The sequence below is a fragment of the Hippoglossus stenolepis genome, chromosome 20, assembly GCF_022539355.2.
Source record: "Hippoglossus stenolepis isolate QCI-W04-F060 chromosome 20, HSTE1.2, whole genome shotgun sequence".
Lineage (NCBI taxonomy): Eukaryota > Metazoa > Chordata > Actinopteri > Pleuronectiformes > Pleuronectidae > Hippoglossus > Hippoglossus stenolepis.
In genome coordinates, this window is record NC_061502.1 from 5,935,022 (window position 1) to 5,954,812 (window position 19,791).

A 19,791-nucleotide genomic window follows, 5' to 3' on the forward strand; every position below is an offset into this window, starting at 1 on the left:
GGGGCTCAAGGAGCTAAAGGGCCGTGTCTGCAGCGTGCCAGCGGGTTAATCAGCAACTAGCAGGACTCCCTCCCCATTCCTTTGATCTCAAGCAGGTTTCAGGTGGAAGCCAAATACACTCTGCTCTGGACAAGGGCCACAGAGGGAGGTGTGATGGTTCTATGTGAAACCAGAGGATAGGCAGAAAGGTTAGAAGTTTGGCAAGAGTGGGTCAAGGACTGGGGCGGGGATAAGAGGGGAGAGAGGACAAGCAGCATCTGTAAAAGGTCACCGCGAGCATCTCAACTCAGGGGGCTCTCACACCGACCTCGTTTCATGTGGACCTTTGAACTCAGTTTAATCCAAACCAATATAACAGTTGTGAGAGGTGCCTCAGACCACTGTAAAGGTCAAAAAAACAAGATTTAGTCCGAGCAAAAGATGTGGTCTTGGTCCTGATTAAACTGAACCATGGTTCAGATAGTTTGCAGTATGAAAACACTTCTTTGGACAGTTCACTTTCAGACCAATTGCAGGAAGTTGAGATGGCATGAAACAATAGAAGAAGAAAAAGAAGCAGAAGCCTTACTGGTATCTCCAGATATTGCGCAGGTTTTCAGGATTGCTTGTAGTCTTCGCCTCTGACAATATATTGTAATGTTTGAACTGAATGACAAGGACTATTACTCAATATTTTATTTTTTAAATATTGATGTACTTTAAAAGAAATACCCTTTGTTCACAAAAAGTTGGCAAATACAATAGCCAAGTTAACAACACGCCGACTTTCAACGCACGTTTGTCGACAAACCAATCAGTGTCAAGTATAGGTAGACGCAGTCCACTGATGACGACAAGACGTCATATAACAAAATTCCTTTTTGGACTTACAGGTGTGAAAACGCCCTTAAATGTCCCAACTTTAGCATCATGTTGTTATTTAGCTGGAGTGACGTCACATCTGACGCTGAGAGAAGGAGGTATAGTCTTGCCGGGCATTGCTAACGGTGTGGTCTCAGGTATAGGTCTTACATTGTTCTGGGTGATTAATGAGGTGACAGTCCCCCCTGTAATGAATACACCACAAGCTAATTGTTCAACTAATGAGAAAAATCTCTCTAGTTTGTCAATTTGATATTACATTTCTAAAGGTGACTTAGGAATGGATGACCTTGCCAATGAAAGCACTATTGTTTATTATAAAATCCCTCGGCCTTCAAGGGTTTTTTTCTAAAGCAGAGTGGACAGAGACGTTTTCTCAAAGATTTTTCATCAACCGTTCAGTTTACTGGAGGAAAGAGGAAAGGGTAATTTAGTGCCATTATGGGTTTGCTGTTTTGTCACTGTCACAGAGCCTGTGTTACTGGAACTAAAACTGGTATTTCAGTTTTCATGCCTCACACACTGTTCAACCTTGATTTTACTAGTGCACAAAATAGACAGTGCTTTATATGTAAAAATTGATCTCTGTTTTACTTTTTACCAACGTCTGCCTATTCTGATTAATCACAATCTAATTCAGACAATCTAATTTCTCTTTTCTTAATATTTTGCCAAACAAAAGTATTAATCAACCTCACACGAAAGGCTGTGACAAACGTCCATGAAATGCTATTTTAATTCCCTTATAGCAATTTAATGGATTTTGAAACAATAATTGCTTCTCTAACACTAAAACAAACCATTGCTCATTCCAATACACTCAAGGCTTTGGCAGCCACAGACTTACTTGCTCTCTTGTGACCATAGACTGCCAAAACATCCCGGATAAGAAAGCAGCCATCCTTTGCTTTTGGAGCCAGAGTCTGCAAAGGAGCGGATGGAGCCGCCTAAGTAAGGTCCCGCTGATACACACACACTCAACCAATTGTGAGCCAGTGTCAGCTGTCAATCAAGATGTTTCATCCCGTTTCTATAGCATCCAATTTATTTGACATGTACTTGGGCCCTTTTAGTTTGATCCATGTCCCATCCACTAACATGGCAATGCATGATATATGACCTATACTACAGCCAGCCACCAGGAGACAACCAACATGTTTTGGATTCACTTTTGGGGAGCAGTCATGTCGTCCATCATCTATATAGAATCTATGCTTGTGACCAGTATCTCATTGCGGCTTATCTTATACTGAGGAATTATGCATCAGTATACATCTACCTGTGCGTATTTATTAAGTTATGATGATTTAAAAAATAATAATTTAGTTGTATTTTCTAAGATTATCTTGTTAACATCTGACCAGGGAACACATATTACAGACTAAAGATTCGCCCTCCAGGCTAACTCATCGACCGGCTCATTGTAAATTCTTTGTTCTGTTGATCGATGACAACTAAACAAATAAAACCCTACACCACAATCTCTTGTTAGCCACAGCTGCTGCAGTTACATTCACATAGGAAGTTTATTTCAAATCATTCACATAAAGACAGACCCATAAATAAACGAAGAAGGGTTTTGATTGTAGTTTTTAGTTAAGACTATAAGGTCAGCATGAGGTCACTACACAAGACGCACAGTTTTCCTGGATGTTTAAGTGGCCACTTCATGGCATTTGATGGAAATTTCCATTTTTGCCTGCAGTCTTTTCACTCGTCATGTATCTTTGTCCAACAATCAGAATTCAGCAATATTTTAATGAGAATGAATGTCAGACAAATCTGATAAAACCTCAATGACGCATGTCCTGATAAAACAGACTGGCTGAGTGTTTTTATTTCTCAACAAACTTTATCGAATGTACAAATCTTTGCTGAACTCTTTTCTAATTACACAATTTTACATATATATTGCACTTTTTGCATTGGTTAAGTCAAGTGGTTTACAGCAAACGTGTTTTAACACAAAAAATTGAGCTGTGTGTTTTTGACTGATGCAGCTACTTTTTGACAATACTTTGTGTTTTTATTTAAATTGCGTTCCTTAAGCCCAAATGCATTCCGCCTCCATTTTTCTCCCCCAGCCAAAACAACGTCTAAATGTGTCCCCTTTGGTGGCAGCCATTCAGTCAACCCACTGGCACGGTCACAGTCATCTGCTGGTTGGTCGCTTCGTTTCATTCACTTTACTTGCCAGACTTATCTCACTGGGGCTCCATCACAGGGCCGGTGCTGAGAGTGCATCAAAACTGTGAAAATGGCCACCGTGACACACTCCTGGCATTCTCTCCATTTGGGGATGATAAGTACATTTCACAAAGCACGGGCCTGTCCAAAAATCATCATTCCACAGCCCAGCTACATAGCTAGCTGTTGCAGCCTCTGGTTATCCTGCACCACCCACCTCCTCTCAAATCTACACCTGACTTTCATCCCTGACTCGCCTCCTCCCGGTCTCTCTCAGGCTTTTCTTCCCATCTCCTCAGGTTTCTCTCTCTTCTCCCTTTCTCTGAAGCCCACCATCCATCTAGCTGCTCCGCTACTTCATCTGCTCCCGGCTATTCTCTTTTTCTCTTGTCTCCCTCCAGTGCAATCAGCTCTCAACTCTTCTTGGTTAAATCAAGCTTCTTCAGCTACAATCACAATTCTGGTATGATTTATGTACTTCCCCATTCTCTTCTATCCCTTCCTCTGCTTTTCTACCCATCTGTCGGTCTATATGTCAGCTCTTTCTCCCTTTTGTCAACTTATTCCAGTCATCTACTCCATTAAATGATTCTGTATTCCCTGGGTGGCTGCATTTCTTTTCTATTCACCCATGTCCCTCTGTTTCTCCTCCGTACTTTCCCTCTATCCTACTTCTATTCTCCCTCAGACGTCAGACAAAGCCAGGGAGTAAATTCATCATTTATCAGGTCGCTCTGAAATTTATGGTGTTGAAAGAATGAATTAGACTCGCGGCTTCTACTCTCAGCTTAGTCTGAGTTCTGAGAGGGACAAAGATTGTGTCTTAGATAGGGCTAATCATGTTTGGCCCCGGGGACGCGTGGGGATTTATCTCGCTCCCGAGGAATTGTTTTGTCTGTATTTCAAAACAAAGATTGGCAGATATTTCAGGGCTCCCGTTTCAGGTTGTGGGAATCGTACCAGAGTGTGCATGGATGGAGGTCTTTGTATGTCTGAGAGCATGTGTGAGTCAGAAAATGAACACAAGCCCATTCTCCTTATGACCAACCCTCTTGTATCCACCGCAGAGGCTGGAACACGCACACAAACACATTTTCCCCGAGGCACAAGCAGAGTAGTTAGGCTAATGGTCATTCATCTGAGACAACGCCTGAACCTCGGCCAGCTCCGGCAAAGTGTGATGCACAATTTCTGCCCGGCTCGGTCCAGTAATTCTTTAATTCAAAGATTCAAACTCACTCAAAAAGATCATGTAATCCAAAATCAAAGAGTACAGGGATTCGGGTGTTATATAAGGAAATTGGAACCCTCTCACTAAACAAAGACAAGCCCCTGCAGTAATGTGGGTTGTCACAAAAGCACACAGGATTGTAGAGATGCACAGTCCTGATGAACACCGACTGGAGAAGGATGAGAACCGCGGCTGAAAAAAAGGAATTTGGGGACAAAAAAAGAATGGAGATCTAACAGGGCAATGTTGGAGGGAGAGAATAATTAGAGAGAGGGAAAGACAAAGCAGTGAACACACATACACACACACACTCAACGCCCACACACACAAAAACACACTCAACACATGTAAGCTGCAGGAGCCTGATGGAAACACTGCTTTATGGGATCAGTGTGGGTTCATTGTTGTGTAGAAGAATGGGGCTGTGAGGCACAAAAGTCCTCTTCCGTCTTATTTCTCGATATTTCCGGCAATAAAATGCACGATTTGTATTTTTGTAGACCTGTTTGTGAGAATTACTCAAGGGAAATCTGGAATAGTTAAATTACCGCACAATAAAGATATTTAAACCTATAAAAAGCATTGTGAGCTGAGAGGGAATTACATCCTTGGTTCTTGGATCGTAATCACATGTCATTACTTTTTGCATCAGCTATGATGACACTGAAATCAAAGGGCTGAAAAAGTGGTCAGACGATCCACTTGTACAGTAATTGAGGTGGCACATAAAGCAAAAATTCTTAGTATAATGCAAACCACAAACTCAATAAACCAATAGTAACATTAATGTCAGTCTGAAAGTGCCAATTGCACATTATCTTTGAATTTATACCTGTATTGTCGTATTTTCTTGCATTAGATGTTACAGATGTACCTCCTAAAGTGGCTGGTTGTAAAGGTGCAACAGGTGTACCAATACTGAAGTGCAATTTTCAAGAGTTTCTAAAAAGCCTGCCGCAGAGACATCCTGCAAAACTCTGACCCAGAATGCTTTTTGACTTTATGTGCAGACTGCTCTGCACCCAGGAATGACTGCTGCTAAGAAATGTCGTTCAAGGAGATGTTACTCATTGTACAAACTGATAGAAAACGTCTGCTCAACCCTGACACAAAGAATGGATTTTAAAGAACATGGCGGGTTTTTCTTTGGCTCAGTGTGATACACATTTGTAATGGCCAAACTCTTGCCGACATTAGTGCCTGAGACCTGTCTGGCTAAGTGTCTGTGTTCTTCACAATGACCGACTTGTTCTTGTCACTTTCCTTTGTTCCTGACACGACGGCAAGTACTGTGATAACATCTTAAGTGACAAGTTAGTTTTCAGTTGTCTGGCAGCCCTTTTGTTAAGTTTAATTCCCCTTTCCTTTGTCTCAGATATATTTTATTTTGATTTTATTACATTAGAAACTGATATCATGGAAAATATGTTAATAAACAAGAAAAGGATTTAGCGAGATTATCTAAATGAAATCATTTTAAACCCCTGAAATGTTTGTGATAATCTCTTAATGCGAAAGGAGGAAACTGTAAACAACACTGGCAAGTCCATTAACTAGATAGTAGGTCTGTAAAATGCAATGATGCTTAAATGGAGAGTTTTGATAATAACTTTACTGATGACCTCTTCCTTATTATTGCGGTGTAATTGGAATGTACAATTTCATCTGACTGCTCATGTGTCTTCACTTTCTTGATATTTCTCCTGAACATAGATGTCAGCAAATTACCAGTGATCACATTGTTATCATGCTTGCTCATAGTGATGCCCTAAATTAGATATGGCCCACATTATAAGGGTTGACATACGGCGACAAACCATTCACACTCACATTCACACCTACGGGCAATTTAGAGTCTTTAATTAATCTAAGCTGCATGTCTTTGGATTGTGGGAAGCAGCCAGAGTATCCAGAGAAACCCACACTGATATGGCGAGAATGTGCAGACGACACACAGAAAGACCAAGGCTGCTCATAAATCTTCCCAAAAGTTGCTCAAAACCCTCCTGCTGCCTCTTAAAGCAGATCCTCACCACACACATCGATGCATTGGTGCGCCAACTTTGCAAACACTAGAGTTAAAGCATCCAATTTACACTCCACAGGCTACTTTGCAAGCAGCTTTGACTGACAAGCAATCCAGCTACACCTTTGTCTTCACCTATTCCCTTCCACGGAGAGGGGGCATGCCCAGATCCGGTAACTGTTTATTGAACGACCTGAGAGCTTTGTGGCAGCTGCTGCCTTCAAGTTAAAGCGTTAAGAGTGTGAGAAAGCAGTCAATGAGTCTGCACCCTGACATGTAATTACTCATGAGATGACAACGCCTTTACAAGGGAGGGAGGGCAAAAAGAGAAGAAAAAAAAAATCAATCATCGTTTGAATTACTATCACTGAGTGTCCCGCAAATTACCTGTGCAGAAGAGAAAAAGAAATTACCGCGCATTCGATCCCCTGACCTCAACTGCTTTCCAAGACAATGGCAGGCAGACAGAAAAAGACCTCAAAGGGCTCACTTTGAAAGAATCCAAATCAAAAAAGCAGGAGCCCTCACTGTGCATTGCTTAGACTGAGACGCAAACTGAAGCAATGATTTCTAAATGGAGGCTGGCATTGGATCCTAGATATTTAGTGGCTTATTGATAGAAGGTTGAGCAACCATTCAACGCTGATGCAGAAGGTAAATTACTGAGCAAAATTACCAGCCATTAGAGATGGAGAATACTAGAATTCTTGGCTGAGAGCTTGAGGGAGATGAAAAAAGTGTTTCTGTGACTGATCACAGTCCGGGTTGTCTGAAGTGGGTGCAAATCTGTGCGTGACGGAGACGTCGCTCGTGTAAATGCGTGCGCCACATGTTCTGAAGTTCCTCAGTATTTTCCAGCGTTACCGTGGCCGAAACACAGTTATGAAACCTGTCTGACTTTATCTGGTCAAAGAAAAGCGAAAGACAGCCAACGGCAAAAGAAAGCCAGAGACAGAAGAGATTAGCATCACCTGCGCTGGTTCTGAACCAAACCAAGACAGCGTGCCAGGTCACGCCAGGAGAGGAGGCTGTCCTCTCCTCATCGAAGGCATGCAACTAGGGGCTGTAGGGCTGCTGAGGCATAGGGCTCAGAAGTGAAAGAGATCAAATCCTATTTATTTATATTCTTAGCATTGGGTAGCATCAGCAGTTTTTCTTTATTTTTTTTGAGCTAGAGATGCAGAGTTGTATTTCTGGACACGTTTCCGTTCACGTTAGCTCCACATCTGGTAACGTAACACTACTTAATCTTCAACACTGACTATTTGTTATACATCTGTTTCTGTTCAATTATGTCCTGCTGCTATAGCGCAATTGTACCTCAGAGATCAATGCACTTTCATATTATCTTTTGTCATCCGAACTTCTCCTTGCCTCAACAGCCACTTTGTGCCAATGTTGCTTCCCTGTGCATCTGCTGTGTTCGACTAAGTGAAATTGAAAAGTAGGTAATAACAAACAAGGAAACAAAGGTTGTCTCTCCTAAGCTGCCTGACAAGGAGGCACAGATATCAAAGAGCAAGGACCGCCAACTCAATTTAATGGACTGTTAAATAAAGGTAGGGAAGATTTCTTTTTCCTTTTAAGTTCCTTGTCTCTCTTACTCTTTTGCTCACTCTCTCACTCAGCTCGCTGAGCGGCACATCTCTGTTCCAAACAAGGGGACTGCCTGAGTCTCCAAATGGAGCGGGTTCTGTTTGATGACCCCATTTGTATTCAGCTGCTGTGCTGCCTCTGCTGACCTGGGGATGAGAGATACAGGCAGGCAGCAGCTTTATCTGGCCAACAGGCCACCCTTGGTTCCTGCCTCTATCCTCCTCTTGCTCGCCCACTGACCGAATGCCTCTTGGTCCCTTTCAATCCCCTTCCTGCAATGAACTGGCCAGATGTTGCACAGTTAATGCCTCTTGCAAGACAAAAGATTTGTGCTTGGTGTGCTCCCGCTCCTGTCGAGTCAGGTTTCAGGGCATGAGAGAAGTTTTTTTGAGGAATGATTTGCGACGGGAGCATAGCGACCACATGCCTCTTAGTCTTTTGAGATGTTTTACTTAGAACAACAGGAGAAAGGGAAATTATTTTTGCGTCAGCTGTTTTTTCTTCTTGGTGGTGGCCCTTGATTCAAGAAGAGCAGGTGGTGTCCAGAGGTTTCAAGACTATGATTCTATTCAAACTGTAGAATTTCAACAGACAAAGGATAGAGAGGGACAGTACCTGAGGGAAAGTGCTCATTGATGGGCCAGTTATCCACCTGCAAGGTGGCATTGCCCCCATTCCTGGTGAATCGCACCAAGTGGTATTTGCCATCATTTACCGCCGTAGTTGTCTCCTTAACACTGATGTCCACCGTCCCGATGTTGAAAGTCACACTTACTTTGCCTTGTTCCTGGAAAAAAGACAAAAAGAAGAAGAGCAAATTTTGAATATTTGACCTTTTACCATACAAAGACTCCACCTTCATGTATTACTGTGCAGTAATGAAATAATTACACAATTCTCTCTGTAAAAGCTGCTTGGATGAATGCCCTCTGCTTGTGCTAATGGTGAACTACTCAGAGAACCTGAGGATGCTAGAACACTACACTTCATTATACCACTGTAATGTGATGAAAATAGGCTGCCACAAGAGATTGTAACGATGAGTAATGCTCCCTGCCGCCTGTCACTGCAAAACTGGCAGGACGCATCCTGATTCCACTGCGGTCCTCACCATCTATATGAACACCCGTTTTGTTTAGCTCCCTACGCTAAACCAGTTATACCATGTCCATAAATTATGATGCCTCCCCATCATTTCCTGACTCCTCTCCCATCGACCCCACTAATTTTCATGAGCTGCCAGCGTGTTTTATTGTGACTGTTTGCGTATTCATGGGCGTGTAGGCGTTAAAAGCAAGAGGTTTTAGAGCGGAGGCAGAACTTGGGTGAGTGGCGAGCTGTGTTTTCTGTGTCATTTGTTTTAATCCCCCACAGGGAATCTCTCTGTGTAATTACCTACTTTAGGAGCTCGGAGGAGAGGGACCGTTTCTCATAACAAAACCAAAATTAGGAAGGCTCGCACAGGGGGCAGACACATATTGTTAATTGATCAGCTGAAACACTGGGCCTGTATAGCTGACTGTTTGAGCATAGACCTTGATAAAGTAAAGCTAGATTCAATGGTGCTCGCCGGCACAAAAAGCAAAGCAAGAGTGCAACACTTAAACCTGCTGACCTCTATTGAATGTTACAGCCTCTTAATACTGTAGAGGAGCACTTAATAAGGCCAACCTATACTTATCCCACCCCCTCGTGGTTTTACAATCTCAAATGTACTCCAAGAAGAAGAATATAATATTATACCTTACCACCGGATTACTATAGAAAGCTGCAGCGTACAGTAATAAATGAAATGTGTAATTTTACTTGTGCCTGCATGTCCTTGCACTTTTAGTTTTGTTCTGCAGCACCACATTTTGCTGAGTAAGTCTATTTTGCATTTTTGCTGTATTTATAAGTAAAGAAACGAAAATCATATCAACAAGGGACAAATATTATCTTTTAAATCAGGTTTGTTTCTACATTTTTACCTTTTAAGGAGGGCACCGAGAAAACCTTGGACGAAAAAGCACAGGTCTCTTTCCCGTCCTCTAAATTAGGAACCTTTTTTTTGTTTCTTAGCATTTGGGGCAGTGTATTCCTCTCTTGATTTAAACAACAGAGACCCCACCATATTTAACAGTTCTTGAAGTTTTTAGGGAAAGTAGAAAGTTGGCCTTTGTAAAACTCTGAGTGAAACATTTCAGTGACTGTGCATGCTGCAGTTTCCGCAACAAATCCTTTTAACTGCCAATGCGGTCAGAGAACCTGCGCCGTATTCAACACCTTACTCACACTTTTAGTTCAAACATCCCTTTTGTTCTCATAAAAACACGTACAGGCGCCGCATTACAGTGGGCACGGCACACCATAATGCGATGGACGTCAGAGTGCCTCTCCTTTGTAACAATCTCCAGCTTGGCTAATAATAGAAAAAGAATGGAATACAGTGTCACAATAGACATGAGAAAGCCATCTCTTAAAAGCTGAGGTAGAGCTCGGAGTGGGAGTCGGACGAGCAGAATATCTGGACGCGCACTTACCATCCCTGTCAGAGATGCTGTAAATGGTCTTTTAATTTACGTAGCTGTCATTAAAACTAAGAGCAACATACAAACGCATAAAAAAAAGAGTGTGTGCGCACAAGTCAACAGATGCTCATGCTGTTTATCTTGCAGCAAATACCCATAATCCACGCACCTAGTCAGGCTAAGGTAAGCGTACGCACAAATATGTTGATGATTTAATGTGACAAGGTGATGTTCAGTGTGTGTGTTGTACCGTGAAAAATTCTACTAAAGCATCCTGGCCCTTGTGACTAATGACAGGACCTTTCCCTGGTATGAAAAAACAACATGTCTGATGGGCCGAGCGCGTACAAAACACAGAGAGACACATCAGCCGTAGTACATCCACTGTGACCTTCAGAGGCTCTGGCAGCCCCGGCTCTCCAGTGTAGTCGCATCAAAGCCACATCACCGACCCACTAATACCTACAAACAAAGACAGATCGTCACCCGCTGGCCCAGGTACAAACAAACAACAAAACACAACAATTGTACACCTCTGTAACCGCCGCCGACCGCCTCCGGGCAGTGTGCAGAGAGGAAACTGTGTGCGGTATCGCTCCACGACGGCAAACCTCTCCCCCTCTCTCCCCTCCTTTCCTCTGCACTACTCCTGTTGTCCAGCTACCCTCCTGCCGCCGCTCACCCACCCCCACGCCGCGCCAATGTTTGATTGACAGATCCAATTATGTTTTTTATTGGCCTGTCGCTTGCGAGGCGGGAAGGCACTTCATTGTCTCCTGAGCAAAGGGGGAAAAGTGGCTATTGTTCTCTTAGTGGAAAAGATGATGGCCACAATTCCAGGCGTAAACAAATGATGCGCGGAGAATCACTTCCAAGCTTACACACACTCGAATACAAACAGACATCGAAACACACACACACAACAAAGTCACAGAGTGTAACCTTGCACTACAGAACCTCTGTTTTAAAGTGTCAAACGAAAAGAAAAAAAACTGCATACAAACATTCCACCAGTTGGTTAAAATAACTCGAAATGAACCGAAAAGAAAATCTATAGATCACAAAAAAAATGTGTTGATGTGCCTTTCATCATGTAACATCCACCCACACTCTCTATTTAACGCCAATCACGAGCACCCACTGCTTTAAGGCAACAGGAATAGAATGAGATTAGTTTGTTTGTGTGTCACTTAAGTGTACAGTATGTGTGGGCATGTTGTGTTCACGCTCCGTGCAACTAAGACTAATAAATGTAATTCCAGCAAGCAGCGCGCACACACCCCTCCCCCCCCGCTGTGCTGCGAGGTGGCCTGGGCCCGGCACGAGGTCCTCCGGCGGGCCCACGTGACTCGGCACACACTGACATCAGTAATCAGGCCCGCCGCAATCCAATTCAGGGGCCGATCAATGCGTCCAACACACAGCGCACCCCAGGCGGAGTGAAAGAGAGAGAATCACTCAAAGCGGTGGTGGGCGATCCTGCAGACAGCCATCACAGCCCTTGGCAGGCAGCTGCTATAAAGGGCATGAGCCGCTCACTATGGACCCCATCCCCAGCTCACTGAACGGTCATTCTGTCGAGCCACAGGCCCCAGACAGATATTTAAATCTGGGAGCCATTTTATGAAGGTGAGATGGGTAGAATTAGCACAATTAGCTCTGCTGGGGAGAAGAAAGAAAGTGGACAAAAGAGGGATCGAGACAGAGAATAATGAACCAATCTATGTTGACATGTGCCAGATATCCTCTATAAGAAGATGGGCAATCAAAAGCACTTTCAGGTCAAAGAACGTTATTAAAGTGGGAGTTTTTCCCCTCAAAAGATATTGAAATCTGGTCTGGGCAAAGAGTAGTTGTAGTGGGATGACTCCAGTGGGTCTATTTTAAGTCTCAGTTGGGAGGGAGGAGGATCTGATATCAAGAATGTGAACATGTCCCAGGGTGGGAGTTTGGGTTACATATCCACCCTTTCATCTGACATCAGTGCTCAAGTTAGCTTTTGCGGTCAGGGGGCATCAAAACTGGATCATTGAGGCATTAGCAGTAGAATCAATACAGTGGAGAAGTTAGGACAATGTAAGACGCGCTGGATTGATGCACCTGGCCTTCACACTGCCAAAGCCATTCATTGTCAGTAATTGACAGAGATAAGTCATAGACGACGCAGTGATTTGTAGCTGTCTGTTCGTGTGCGTATCAGACGAGTCAGACATTTGCTAAAGGGTAGAAACTGTTCAGGAGAGGTCTTTTGTGTGTGTGTGTGTGTGTGTGTGTGTGTGTGTGTGTGTGTGTGTGTGTGTGTGTGTGTGTGTGTGTGTGTGTGTGTCCGTGTCCGCTGGCCTTTAGTGAAAGTCATTTCTTCATGTATAGAATGTCCTGACAACTCAACAGGCCCCGGGCAAGGCGGGGACTTGACATATTTTTTTTGTGGCCTTGAAATTGAAACTGAAAACATGATTGGTGAAACTGAAAGTCTTAAAAACACAGAGAATGTCACTTTTTAAAAAGAAAATATACGTTACAATAAATGTACAACTTAGCAAGCGTGGTAATTCATCCATAGACACTGCCATTGCCTGCTTTAGACTGAAAACCTGGAAATCTGTAAAATTACACCCCCCCACTCAAAAAATAAAACATACTATACCCTGATTTGAGGTAAATATACGTCTTTCTTTTTTTATTATTGTCCAAATAATCCCAAGAAAAGACCAAAACGAACGGTGGACTGATCCTGTAAGCACGTATTTTCTGTGTATACAAATCCTGATAAGGCTTAAATGCTTATAACTCTTTGCTCAAAACTATTAAAAACACATTAAGGAGCCACACTGCTAATCTGGTCGACATGTCCTTCATTATAATGAACATAGTCGTCCCTCATTTATGACAAGAGTTCAACACCCATTCCTGCCCAGAATCTTCACTCCAGAGCAAATTGATCCCTATAATTGCTTTACTCACTACACCCTCGAGTAGTAGTAGTAGTACTAATAGTAGTTGTAGTAGTAGGAGTTCTTCTGCTTTTTTTTAAAGGAAATAACAGCCTTTTCCAAAATATGAATCTATAAAGTCATGACCCAGTTTTAAAGAGGACTTTAGCACAGGGAGGTTTGTTGATTTCATGGGATTTGTTGACCATAAGAAGAATTTACATCACACCAGCATTATCCTTTAAGTTGTGGTCTTCCACTGAATTACGGACACTGTAAGGAAGTTTGGTCTTGTACAGAGTTAATACTACTACTACTACTACTACTACTATTACTACTACTACAAATAATAATAACAATTGTTTGATTTTATATAATGTATTTTATTCACGGGTTATTTGCTTGTTTTTATCTGGTGTAGTGTTTAATCATGGGTTTGTTGCACAGTTAGTTTGGATGGTATGTATAATGTTCACAAATTATCCATGTTGGTAATTATATAATATCGTCATACACTGAGTAAATTAAGTTAGTGTACTGTATCTTGTGGACTTTAATATTTTTTATTCATTTGTAATTCTTTAAAAGGCGCTTAAAGTCTTAAAAAGGCAGCTGTTATTTTAATGTCATGAATAAAGCACAATTTGATATACACGCAGCTGCTTGCTTGCAGTGCTGCTGACAGGTCACAAAAAGAGTCTCATTCTGTAAAGATATACTCCAGTGGGACTGAATAAAGCACTGGAGCAACAGTTTTATGTTCTCATATTAGAAGCAGAGGTGGCAGAGTTCAGGGTTCCCGGCTTTGCACAGTGACAGCCTTAATGCACTATTAAAATAAACATTCGACTGAAAGCTGTGAAACTCCATCAATCATTAATTTGCTCAAACGCTCATTCAGACATTCATAATCGGCTGCGGAGATGTTGTGAGGGGTGACGTGGGAGGATACACGACGCAGAGGCCTGGTGCCTCTGAAATATTGATCACACCTAAAAGAACCCAGAGGTCTAACACATACAATACTTCACACCTGAGAGAGCCAGGAACGGCTTCATCGAGTGGACAGGAACAAAATGGCTTCCACCTCGCTGTACTTAGTGCCACTGTAGGTAATTGCCGTGGTAATACCAGCGAGTCCATTAGCCAGTTGGTTAATGCCCAGGAGTGGTAGCTGGTGTTAGCCCAGAGTGAAGAAGAAGAGTCATTGCATTTTTAATATAAACACAAGCAGCAGCGTTTGCCGGGGAGGGTAATGGCTTTGACTCCTGCGCTCGGGCTCAATGTCAAACTCTGAGCCCCGCTCTTTGATCCTCTGCCGCAGAATATGAATCGCACAGGGTCAGCCTTATCAATTATTTACACCCACTCTTTCTCTATTTCCTGTTTGTCTGCTCTTGTGGCTGTAACTTGCTCTGACACTAATGGCGGACGGCCCGGTGAAAACATTTATCAATGTTACCGCAGAGTTCTCTCCAGCTCCGTATTATCACTTTCAACCTTTTGGAACTTGGAGTACTGACACTGCACTGATCCTAATCATCACTACTTTAGTACTTCGGTTACTTTACTGCATGCGTCTCGACTGCATTGTCTCAGTAAAGTCACTGTCCCTGAAATTACCTTTGGCTGCTGCGCTGCTTCGCTGCTGCGCTGCTGTCAAACCTCTATCTAATTTTGAGCATTAAAGAGAGTGATAAATATCTCTGTAATATTTTGCATGAAAACGCTTGAAAACGCTATCAATCAGGTCATCAGGATGGTGAACTCATCCTCTTTGAAATTAACTGCTGTAATATTTAATATATTGACATATGCAAAAACATATAAGGCTGATATAGTCTTAAGCATTTTAATACTTAAAAAATCCTTTTTGCATAATTTTTTTTTATCTTAGATATTTTTAATATTTACATTTCTCCTTAGGCTTGTTTGCATATCTCACTCTCATAATTTCACTCTAACCTTCAAGAGTATGCCACCTGCCTGTTATCTCACATGTATTATATGAGCATGCAGCAAATAAAACACTTAAATCTCCAATTTTTTTTGTTCATTGTTTTGCCTCATATTAAAGTAGTAAATTAGGTTTGACTGTTGCTAAGAGGGAATAATTGTGCATTTGAGTGCCAACGTTTAAGCCTTTCATTCACATTATTGTAAACAGTATGGCTGTTACTACAGGCAGTATCCATTTCTTACCTTCTATATAATTACACCCCCTCTTTATATAAAATAAATATATAACCACAGATCACTCTGATTTACATTTCACCATAAAAATCCCATTTAGAGAGAGAGAGAGAGAGAGAGAGAGAGAGAGAGAGAGAGAGAGAGAGAGAGAGAGAACACATGAATTGGAAGGTGCAGAGTGTTGAGCAATCTCTGTTTGTGGTCAGAGTACAACACCCCTGAAGTAATTATTATGTGTACTGCGTAACGACATGCTTGCTAAACCACGGTAGCGTGGTAAAAACTTCAGCCATGAATTTTCATCTGCCTGACCTGCTGTTACACTCCTTCATCTGCACCCTCACAAAGGGTGCACTGGCCATGGAATCAGGCCGTATGCAAAAGAATCGGGCTTCAGTGGACTGCGCAGTCTCACACACACACACACGCACACGCACACGCACACGCACACGCACACACGCACACGCACGCACACACGCACGCACACACGCTCTTGAGAGCCGTGACCTTATTCATGCTCTGCTTGGACTGATGTTGTGCAACAGCTGTTAAGATGGTGCTGGGCATAAATCTCAAGTTTGACTTCATTTACTCGCCGTGGCTTCAGATTTGATTCCATTTATTCAGTGTAGCTTCGCTCCATCATCCATTAAAGAAAAGGCAGGTTTTGTGTGACCTCACACTGCGCGGCGTGGCGCAACATGGTCCTCACGTGCCAGGGGGCTCATTTGGGGAAAAAAAAGAGCCAATGAATGGGATTTGTGCTAGATGGAATAATATGCTGTGAAAGTCCATTAGGGACCTGGCTAATGAAATTGAAACAGCTTGGTGATCAAATTAGAATCTGTTCGGCAGATATTTAATTTAATGTGCTGCTGAATTCGAGCACTTTCTATTTGGTAGCCCAAGAATGAAACAGCAGCCAATAAATCAAGTGGGGACACATTTCATCCAACAACCTCTCGTCCCCTGATTCTTCTGAAATGAACACCTTTCCAATGTCTGCATGTGAAATATAAAGTCTAACCCTATGTGCAACATTTCCAGAAACTAAACAGAATAAGGCAAGAATAGAGATATCAGTGTGTCACAAAAGAAAAAATCACAAAGAGACTTTATCTTTGACCTTTCAGCGTATTTTGTCACAGAGAATACCTTCAGTCACAACCGCTCACATCACTGCAGCTGCTTGGTGAAGAGTCACGGGGTGAAATTATTTGAATAGACACAAAGAAGATTTCAGCTTGTTTGAAGAGCTGCCCTCTGTATTGTGCACGCTCCCCTTACCATGTCTCGGCTAATATGCAAAGCAAAACCACACTGGGAGACAGGGAACGAGAGAGATTAAAAAAACAGGAGAAAAAAAGGAGAGGTAGCTATCACAGGTAGCTGCACATCAAACCAATTAACAAAACAGTCGGTAAATATTGGAGAAAGTGATACAAATTTATCTCGGTGGGGAAAGCTGGGATGGACCTCGTTGTTTTCTTGTGTGCCGCAGCCACAAACACGTCTCTGAATGCTGAGCAAAGCTCCAACCACAGTTCATTGAGTGAGGGGAAAAAAAGAGACAGACAAAGACGTGGAGGAAGAGAGAGAGACAGCTTCTCATCCATCTGTTTATATAAACATACTATTCTGGGCAAGCACTTCCAGGCACTACCAGACGGCCTGATGAATGTTAACACACAAATGTGCACACGCACACGCACAAATACACACAGGTTGTTGTTGTTCTTTTTTTGGGGGGTTTCACCGTGTCACAGTCCTAGTTTGTCCAATGTTGGATATGCACGCCGCTTTAAAATTAGGAGCGCTAACACCCACATGCTAGGGAACAGGTGTTAAAATGCCAATGCTAATGGCTGCCGTCTACAATAGACAGTGCTCTGACGCCTCTGCGGCTATGTCAGGTGTAGAAATGCGGAGGGCGAGGCAAAGGGAAAGAGGGGGAGGGCGGCTTGTTCCCCCAGTCACGGGAGATGATGAGGCAGAAAAAAAGGGCCTCCTCTGTTCTCCGTGAGGGAGGCAAAGAGTTGCCAATATTGGCGCCAAAACTAGCATGACCGCCCCGAAACAAGCTGGGAGCAGGAGGGGTGGGTGGTCTGTTGCCAAGGGTAACCTGCCTGGGATCAAGACTCTCCTCTCCACCTCGCCTGCCGAGGTGTCAGGGATGAAGATGGAGGGGGAAGGAATAAGGGGAGAGAGACAAAAGATGCGGGGAGGAGGAAAATGGAGGCCTGAAAAAAAAGAGAGCGAGGGCGAGAGAGGCTATGAGGTGAGGAGGAGAGAGCGGCAGAGAAATAATTAACTGAAAATAGAGTGCATTAGGTGTCCCGCTCCCGACTGCTCTCCTTATACCTTCTCTACGTTCCATTTCTCCATCTTTGATCGCCCACTGAAGAGGGGATTCATTTGGTCTCAAATCCACCGAGTCTCTATGATAATATCAATTCGAGGGTCACTCCCTCACACTAAGCAGCAAAGACTCGGCTTGCTGGGGTCTGAATTTGCACCATTTGCAGGGTAATTGCTTGAACTTGCTGGAGAGATTATGATTTGGTAAGAGGATAGCGTGTCTCCAGTTGCTATAAACACTGCTGCAATGGATACATATTAGTGGAGCTTGTGAAATGTGCACAAAACAGTTCCTGCACATTGTAAACCAAACAAATCGTGTTGACGTCACAACAATGAGTCAAAGAATGGAAAGTAACTAAGTACGTTTACTCAAGTACTGTGCTTGAGTGCAGTTTTGAGGTATTTGCACTTTAGTATTTCCATTTTATGATACCGTACTTAATACTGCTACTTATGAGATGATGAATTAGTCTTGACAATCTAACAATGACCTGCATAATTATGTCTCTATTGCTAGGGACCTTTATTACAGAGCCAGTACTTTTTCATCATCATACTTACATAGTATATGATTTTTAATGCAGGACTTTTACTTGAAACATAGTTTTTAAGGGGAAACATTAAACTAATGCACTAGTGCTTCAACTTTAAGGCTCTGGATCTGAATACTTCTTCCAGGTTTTTAGTGGGGGGGGTGCAGATGAAAAAAAAAACATCCATTGTAAAAATGTAGTACAGTAGAAAGCACAGATATTTGCTGATATATGTAGTGGAGTAAAAGTGAGAAGTACTTGAAAATGAATCAACTTCAGTAAAGTGTGTACTTAAGCACAGTAAATGGGTCAATGTACTTGTTACATCCGGATCTAATCTACTGTGTGAATGAATACCTGAATGAACGTAACGCGGCAGCAGAGTGAACACTCTCCTGCAGTGACGGCTCAGGAGCCACACTGGGCAGCATATGCCATCTCTGTGTGCATGGCTGTCATGTCAGCTTGATACTGGTCAACAGTCCAAGTCTCACTTTGCATTCATTCATTTCAAATTCATGAACTGCATTAGAGCTGTGTTAAACCAACCGGAACCAAACCAAAGTCCACAGAATGCATAATGAGACGATGAGTTTCTGAAGCCTTTGTTTGATCACTTGTTAGACTTTATCCTAGTTTATGGAGGGATATTGTATTTAGGGTGTCAGTGGGCGATAAATACAGTAATGTATTCATTCGATAAGACTATTGTTTCAAGCAAAAACCACAAATTGTTTTTGTTTTTTATTGATAAGTCAAGCCATCACCCCCCTTGCTGCGAGGCAGCGTGGGGTGTCTCGGCATCAGCATCTGTCTGAGCGTGTCAAAACCATTTAAAGTGACTTTCATATAAGTTTTGTGACTGAGAGGGGGATGTTAACAGAGGGCACAGGGGAGAAAGGCAGAGACACAACAAACAAAGAAACAAAAGTAACAAATATTCAGGAATAGAAAATGTGGAGACAAAAAAAAAAAGGAGAGCACTGAAATGGAGACATGAATAGCCAGCACCTAAAATGGTTGAATAAACAGGAGGAAATCTAGGCCGGTTTGTCTCTCCCACTTCAAGGAACATTGAGGCAAGTGCCCTACTTCTTTAATGCTTTGGACACTTTCAGGGCAAGCTGTCGTCAAGCTGAGGTACGAGTCTTCTCTGAAAAAGATCATGCACAAGTATTTAGTCAATTTTCTTTCACGTCTCCTTACATCCTCCCCGCCTTCTTGTCCTTCCTTGTCAATTATTCTTCATAATTATTATTTTTTTCCTTGCTATTTGGAAAAAGGCATTATTTTTTCAGGAAATTAATTGGCCCAAAAGTAATAAGGCACCAGTCATTTTAAAGGCAATTTTCTTTCCCAT

General features: G+C 42.6%; 1 protein-coding gene across 17 annotated transcripts in view; it reads right to left on the bottom strand.

Annotated features, from left to right (window-relative positions):
• The window catches only part of LOC118099626 (neurexin-3b), a 280,728-nt gene that overhangs the window by 35,582 nt on the left and 225,355 nt on the right, over positions 1-19,791 (bottom strand). For all 17 annotated transcript variants that reach the window (XR_004694317.2, XR_004694316.2, XM_035144315.2 and 14 more), the window contains one exon: positions 8,517-8,688. Coding sequence is in view for 15 of the 17 variants with exons in the window: in XM_035144315.2 (XP_035000206.1) it covers positions 8,517-8,688 (172 nt within the window). In the remaining 2 variants the exon portion in view is untranslated. The remainder of the gene's footprint in view (positions 1-8,516; positions 8,689-19,791) is intronic.